This window comes from Eurypyga helias, unplaced genomic scaffold (genome assembly GCF_000690775.1).
Source record: "Eurypyga helias isolate BGI_N326 unplaced genomic scaffold, ASM69077v1 scaffold25219, whole genome shotgun sequence".
Taxonomy (NCBI): Eukaryota; Metazoa; Chordata; class Aves; order Eurypygiformes; family Eurypygidae; genus Eurypyga; species Eurypyga helias.
The window spans coordinates 1-8142 of record NW_010271893.1 but is presented as its reverse complement, the minus strand read 5'-3'; the positions used below and the strand labels follow the sequence as shown (position 1 = coordinate 8142).

General features: G+C 42.8%; 1 protein-coding gene across 1 annotated transcript; it reads left to right on the top strand.

Moving 5' to 3' along the window:
• Window positions 1-654: 654 nt before the first annotated feature.
• LOC104503062 (transcription factor E2F8-like) lies at window positions 655-7742 on the top strand (the record flags this gene model as incomplete). The annotated part of the gene is made up of 8 exons (XM_010158962.1): window positions 655-930; window positions 1237-1393; window positions 2564-2869; window positions 3538-3699; window positions 5316-5453; window positions 5936-6145; window positions 6948-7032; window positions 7232-7742. Coding segments are annotated over 8 exons (1845 nt in total), but the record flags the coding sequence as incomplete, so codon positions are not given.
• Window positions 7743-8142: the final 400 nt, after the last annotated feature.

The window sequence follows — 8142 nt, the reverse complement described above, 5'->3', positions numbered from 1 at the left end:
TCCACCCCGGCGTGTGGGAGGGGGGGGGTTGGCCCCAATCCAGCGCGTTTTACCTCCACTTTAACTTCCATCCTTAAACTGCCTAAAGTTTTCCCGCTGGAACGAGTGGAACTTCTTCCTGGCTCCCTTTTTTTTTTTTTTCCTCCTGAATACCTGAATAAAAGGTGTTTTGCTCGTTCGCTGTAGCTTTCTGCGGATTTACAACCGCGCTGACCGGATTTTCCCTGGAGGGAAGGAGAAGGAAAACGACCTTCGTACCCTGGGCCCCGTGTCTTAAGCCAAAAGCAAAGAAACGGGGAGAGGGAAGGGGTTTAGAATCACAGACTGGTTTGGGTTGGAAGGGACCTTAAAGACCATCCAGTTCCAACCCCCCTGCCACGGGCAGGGACACCTTCCACTAGACCAGGTTGCTCCAAGCCTCATCCAGCCTGGCCTTGGACACTTCCAGGGATGGGGCATCCACAGCTTCTCTGGGCAACCTGTCCCAGTGCCTCCCCACCCTCTCCATTTGTTGGTTCGGAGGGAGGCTGCAGCCTTTGCCCTGGAGCCGCCCAAAGAATGCACTCCCCCTCCGTCCCACCTTGACTGTTACCAACAACCGTGTTATAACACTTCTGGTTTTCAGCGTCGGTTTTTCTTTTTCTTGGTGTGTAGGAAAATCATTCTTCTGAGCCATGCAGAAGCGTACTCAGTACTCCTTTGAAACAAGCAGCTACCTCACATTCGGTGCTGACAGAGATACAGCCCAACTGTCAGCCTCTAACCACACCCCCAAAACCTAAAGAAGCCCTTCCAGCAGATCCATGGACCCCGACTTCGAACCTGAAAATGCTGATCAGCGCGGCTAGTCCCGAGATAAGGAGCAGAGAACAGAGCAGGGAACTGTCAAACACCACAGGCGAGGTCCTACAGGCAAAACCCTGTTTGCAGGTACGTTGTCAAGGCGTCTTCTTTATTCGTGCTTTTTTTTTTGAAGTTTGCTGAAGGCTCTTTATTCACTACAGAAAGTTATGTATTAATACAGCGCTACTTTTTTTTTAAGTTTTGATTTTGGAGCATTTACCAGATGTAAGTAAGGATATTGCCTAGTTACGTACAAGGGGGTAACATTTTGCTGGTTCAGTTTCAGGGCTGTGGGAAGGGAGAACGCTGGGCATTCGACCGTGCTCACAGTGAAGCTGTTAAACGTTTACATGACAAAAAATTTCCAATTCTCTTTTCCTTATTTCCGTGTAGGAGCACTTATCGGGAGATGAATATGAAAAATCTCAACCAAGTCGGAAAGAGAAAAGTCTGGGATTACTGTGTCATAAATTCTTAGCTCGATATCCTGATTACCCCAGCACTGCAGAGAATAATTACATTTGCCTTGACGAAGTAGCTGAAGAGCTTAGTAAGTTGGTGTATATGCTGTTCTCTATTTCTTCATGCAGATGTGCCAATAACCTACCATTTGTTCGTACACTTTTGCTCCGTAGAAGTTTGACTGCTTGCTGGGTACTCTCCAACCTACTTCAACCCAGCTTTAAACTCTTCATTATTAGAGCAATTCTTTCAAAAGCCACAGTTTCTTCAGGGAACTGAACTGACAAACTCTGAAGTTTGGTTAATATTAAATGTCTAAATTACTGCCGATACCACAAATAACCAGTTGGAGCTTTCTGGATCCAGAGATGATGGCTAAGATTAGTAGTTGGATTTTTGTGGTGGGAAGTAGTGTTTCTCAAGCTGAACCAACAACTTCCTGTCCAGTCGTGACATGGAAGCAAGAAACTACTTTCTGCTCTCTATGATAATTTAACTTTCTCGTTTTACATTGCACCAATGATCTACCAAGAGTCTAACACTAGGCTGAAGGGTGTTTTTTAATGAGAGCTCTGAAATTACAGTGTTCTGCAGATTCTAACACTGGTAAGAGTTAGAAATCATACTGCTGTGTCATTATTTCTTCAGAAAATGTTGGGGGACACAGAACAGGGGTGAACTGCAAATTAAACCAAATGTTCACTCTCTTCTTTGTACAAAAGCATAACTCTCTTAAAAATGCCCAGTCAAACCCAAGAATTTAACAGACAGAAAAGGACAATATGTTAATAGAATAACACATCAGACCAAGGTACGAACCAGTTGTCTACCACAAGTTTCCCAGGTTATTTAATGAGATGATCTAAAATGGAGGCAATGAGTAATTAAAAATATTTTTGGTGTTTTTTTGTTTTTTTTTTTTTTAAAGCTGTATTGAAACCCACCTAATGGCTCTCTGGCAACAGCAAGTTTTATTTCTTAAGGAATGCTGCAAACCAAGTACGACTGTGGAAAAGCAAGCCCTTCCATCTCTAAAGGAAGAACTGTTTTATTTTCCTTGCTGGCAAGGTCTATGAGGGCTATTTTGAGAAACCTCTGTAATGAGGAATTGGCAAAAGTGGCTTAGAAGTATATTAAAAGGAGCAGGGCGGGTGGGAGTAGAGGAAACTGACCCTTTCTGTGTGCAGACCACGTTCCAGGTAAACGTATGGTGTTTTATGTAGCAGAGATGTCAAGTTCATCTCTCTCTTTGTTTCAGATGTTGAACGCAGACGCATTTATGATATTGTGAACGTGCTGGAGAGCCTGCACATGGTGAGCCGCCTTGCCAAGAACAGATACGCTTGGCATGGGCGACATAATCTCTGCAAAACCCTTCAGGCTTTGAAAAAAGTTGGAGAAGAGAACAAATACACACAGCAAATTCAGATGATCAAGAAAAGAGAGTATGAGCATGAATTTGATCTTGATGGTGAAAGAAACGAAGAAATGGCAAGAGCTTTTGGCTCAAGTGAGCATTCAGAAATGTCTTTTGTTGAGCTCCCGGGAATGGAGTTTCGTGCTGGTAATAATTCTCTATAAAGCTAAGGATAATACGTGATTGTAATGATAACTGTCTGTGAACTTGGGAAAGACTTTTTTTCTGAAATGCTGCTGCCTGAAAGGCACCACAACTGTTTGTGGTGAGAAAAAGTGCTCGTCACTCTTTCAGTTCTCCTACTCATTCAGTTCTTACACATCTATTTTGGTTTTACAGTGCAAGAACAAGGGGGCATCAGGTGAAGCTATCAACCATACCCAACATGCAGTGCAACTGCAGGATGTGTTACTGCTGAATGTTAGAGAAGCCAACAGTATAAATCATCTTAAATAATTTTAAATTATTTATTTTTTAATTTCGGTTTGATTCATGGAAGAAATGTTAATTAAGGATTGTCAGATATATTGTGTGACCTGCTGTTAAGCATCTTTAAGAGTGCAAGTTGTCAGACAATAGGAAATCTATACAGGGGGAAACATCACGCTCTCTCTTTGTAGTTAAACTTGGTATCTGCCTAGTTATCTGACTCTTGCCATGTAGAGACACGATTCTAGAGTGCATATCAACCCAGCCTAGTTGCGGTGTTGTTTGTTCTTAGACTAATTGTTACCGACAAATTTCTGCAGTTCTTAAGAAATGTTTGTAGCTGCTGCGTCATTTACTACTTGAATCCTTTCTCCTGTCTGCTGCAGCATCAGTAAATAGCAGGAAAGACAAGTCTTTACGAGTGATGAGTCAGAAATTTGTGATGCTGTTTCTTGTATCGACGCCTCAAGTAGTAAGCCTTGAAGTTGCTGCTAAAATCCTGATAGGTGAAGACCAGTTAGAAGACTTAGATAAAAGCAAGTTCAAAAGTAAGTGAAATGCTGCTGTTGCTGTCTGCTTTTTGATCTTCCTCTAAATACAAATATCAAACGTAAGCTAAATGAACTATTCTAGTACAAATTTATGTAGTATAAAATACTGTCATCTTTTTCCTGCCATAAATATATTTTAGCCTCCAAAAACTCACTGAACACCTTGTGCAGTTTTCAGTAGGGAACCACCAGTGCGTGGTCACTGATACATGACATAATGGCCAGGTAAGAGAAGGGAAAGTCCATTAAATCCTCTCGTGAAGTACCATCAGGAGGCTGCTTATTGGTAACTATTTCCCTTTCCTCAAGCAATCTGTCAAAGGTTTCGGCATCATTTCAGTAAAGATGCCCCAGAATCATGCAAATCTGTGTTCTGGCCATATAACTTGTTGGAAATCTTAAAGAAATTCTGTAAAAGTCCTGGTACTAACTTACCCGTGAGAGGAAGTGAAACCCAGTGCTGTAACTGCCCATTATTTCTTCATTTTTTTACCCTGTTCTCAGTTCCCTACGCGCTTCCTCCTCTTCCTCTCCAGTCAAATGAAAAGGTACTTCAAGGTCTAGGCCTGCATATCTTTAATAATAATTAAAAAAAATGTGCCTGCTCTTGAGGGATTGAGAATTAATTGTGGGTTTCATTGAAAATGAGACCCTTCTTTGATTCTCAGACTCCTTTGCTTTTTTTGCGGATTGTATCTATGCAACTGATCCTTGCTGGTTTCAGTTCATCATTTCCTTTCCACTGCATCATGGCAACATCCAGAGGGTGGGTGTGTAATCAGTAAGGCTTGGTTTTGTTTGTTTTCATTCTTCTTCCTCCATAATGTCTGTCTGACAATAACAGCATTTTCAGGGCACTCCATCCACGGGTCTGTGTATCACGTGTTTTAATGTGTTCTTGGTGAAGCAGCACAGTCCCAAGTTCCATGGCTTCTTAGACTTTAAATTTTCATCAGCAGAAGCTTTGGCCTAAGTACATTCCTCCTGCAGTCCAGAAGTCACTGCTGCCTAAGGCTTTCCCCTAAGAGCTCAACCTAGGAACACTTAAGAATACGTGGGATGATTATCCTGTTGAGTGTCCGTGTGTCTCTTCCCCCTGCTGCCCAAATTCACTGTCGCATGCATGTACCTGCCTTTTAAGCTACTTCTGTTCACGACAGAATTGGCATAGCTTTGGCCAGTGCACAGAACCTTACTTGGACTAGCTTTTTTTTCTATATTTGCAAAATAAGGTTAGTATTTTCTGTTTTAGATCTGCATCTATGTCAGTCTATTTTACACATAGACTTTATATTGGGATATTATGCATTATTATATATTATAATAATAATATAGAACAGTACAAGCTTTAATAAGTTATATTATACCATTATATATAATAGTATGCCCTTTCTAGCATGATATGGCATTGTATATAATTATCGTATAGTATTATAGTGCTATTTAAGTTATTTCATAGTAAAATACCTGCCCCACAAAATTGTTCTTATAAAAAATTCATAAAGGCTTTTCCTTTTAGCTGCTAAAAGGGCGTTATAACATTTTTTTAATCTGATATATGTTAACTTGTTAATCAGAATTGCTATACTTTACAATTATTTCTTTTATTTCAGCCAAAGTCAGGAGACTTTATGACATAGCGAATGTCCTCAGTAGCCTTGAGCTTATCAAGAAAGTTCACGTTACAGAGGAGAGAGGTAGAAAACCAGCATTCAAATGGACAGGACCCGAGGTCTTGCTGAATGTTCAGGGTAGGTGTATGTGTCATTTCCTGTTATTCATAGAATCACAGATGGTTTGGGTTGGAAGGGACCTTAAAGCCCATCCAGTTCCAACCCCCCTGCCATGGGCAGGGACACCTTCCACTAGACCAGGTTGCTCCAAGCCTCATCCAGCCTGGCCTTGGACACTTCCAGGAATGGGGCAAAACGTTCTGCTGATGTGTTTGATTGGTTCGTTGTTTTCTCTGCTGGATTTTTTTCTTTTTGACCAAAAGACAGTAAACTGAGCAGAAAGTCTTTGCTATTCACACCACCGTCCTTGGTCCCTGACAGCACAGCACACCAGTATACGTTGCCAGGCCGTAGATGTACTCATACTGAGACTCTTGCAGTTCCAGTTTTCCTCCTGCTGGTGCTTCAAGAATTTTCAGTCCAGCTCATATAACCACTTTTAGTTACTGAATCTGCACGTGACGCGTATTAACTCTTTGGGGTTTTTTTCTGCTTTTTAGATACAAAACTTGAAACAACTTCTACGACCTGTCCCCCACCTACTTCAGAATCCATCACTTCCAAAGAGCAGTGTTCAAAAAAACTTTTTCCTTCCAGAGGAAAGCAAAACTTCACTCGGCATCCATCTCTGATAAAGTTAGTTAAAAGTATAGAAAATGACAGAAGAAAGATCCAGTCTGCTCCAACCAGTCCAGTTAAAACAAGCACAAGTATGTATCTCTTCCAACGTCTGTTTTTACCTCCGCTGCAGCAAACTGCAGGAGATGCGGGTGTGTGGGCATCCCTGCTTTCAACAAACCTGTCTGAAAACTGTCAGAATTAGACAAGATGGGGAAAATACCTGTTGCCTGTCAATTTGAGGCTTTACAAGTTAAAACGATCCACGTGCAGTGCCAAAGCCCTGCGCTTAGCAGAAGGTTTGGCGGACCAAATCCAGTCACAGCCTGGGCAGCTGCAACAAAGCGAATATATTCACTGTGATCTGGACCAAGTTCAGCACGCTGTAGGGAGCTCTATAGCCTAGCAAGGAGTGTCAGGTTACTATTTTTGGTTTAAGGAGACTATCAGATCTCTTTTTACATGTCACTGGCTTGACTCTAGGTGACGTCTTAGCGGCTACAAACTTCTGTTTCCGTAGTATAGCTGATTCTCCGGATATTGTATCTTTATGAACGGCTCTTACCCTGGTTTGTTGTGGAAACTGTGCTCCAAATCTTACTAAGTACTTCTGTATTCCCTAAAATTGCCCAAGGATTACCTATCAGTGTTGATGTTCTTGTCAGGCATCCTCTTCGGAGGGACAAAAGCTGGGGCTGAGGCTTTAATGTTTGTTGGACTTGAGTGACCATCCCGGTGATCAAATGAAGCCTGGTTTGCAGTTTGAGGATAACACAAAGCCTTCGTGTCTTGTCATCAAATGCGTGTGCTACGTGAAATAGCGTGGTCTCCTCAAGACAGAATTTAACTCCTGCCTTCCATGAACTAACAGTTTTGCTTTGCCCCGCCAACCAGGTACCAACCAAAATGCATCAGCTTTCCCCAGTAAAACAGCTCAGGTTCCAGCAGCCGCTGAACACCAGCTGGAAGGACAACCCAAGTAAGTTTGTGCAGCCTTAAAGCGGTAACCTCTGATACTGCAGGCTCTCTTTTTTCACTTATTATTTTCTGTTTAGTGGATTGAGAAGTACAAGTGAACGTTAAGTCATATTGCAGAAAATAATTTGTCAGGGCATTCCTTTCTGTAGGAGGGTATTAAAATCTATTTGGGCACCATTTTTGTTTTGGTTTTTTTTAAGGAAAGCCAAAGAGATGCCAACAAAATTATCAAGATCTGCTTTGGAATGCAATCTGTCCTCGCCTGAGGTAGGCCCCAAGCCCGAAGCTCCTGGCACCGCAGCACCCTCTCAGCAGGCAGCTCCCACACAGCCGCTGCGCGTCTGTCCCCCAAGCCACAGCTCGGTCTCGCCAGTAATGCTACCTCACACGCACTCTGCTCTTTCGTACGCAATATATCTGCATCCTTCCCAAGCCCACACTGTGACACCATACAGCCTGAGTTTCATGCTGCAGCCTCTACCCTGTGCTAATGGAACTGGAATTAAGGGTATTAATTCCAGAGTAACCACTGAGGAAGGGGACAATCGGATAGCTACAGATGATCCAACCAAATCCTTGACAGCTAAAGAAAGACCACCTGTAAAATCACACACTCCACCACAGAAGTGCCCTAAAAGATCCCAAGCATTACAAGAGAATGATGTGACTAAAAGGCCTAGAGTTGACAAGGAAAGCCTTGATCCTCCTCCGGTAAGTTCATTTATTTTTGAAGTGCCATTTTATAGCTTGATGGTGTTGCCACCTGCTTGTTTTCAGAGTGATTTAGGAGCCTTCCAGCTGTTGTCAAATTTGTAAACCAGTTGTAAAGAAGCCAGCGGGGGGAGTCATCTTGGAAAAACTTAAGACTTTAGCTGCTTTAAGAGCATTTGTGCTGCAGAATGGCAGAACCCTTGCTGTGTGAAATAAGGTTTCCCTTCTCCAGGCTGAACAAGCCCAACTCTCTCAGCCTGTCCCCAGAGCAGAGGGGCTCCAGCCCTCGGAGCATCTCCGTGGCCTCCTCTGGACTCGCTCCAACTGGTCTATATCCTTCTCATGCTGAGGGCTCCACAGCTGGACGCAGCACTCCAGGTGGGGTCTCACCAGAGCAGAG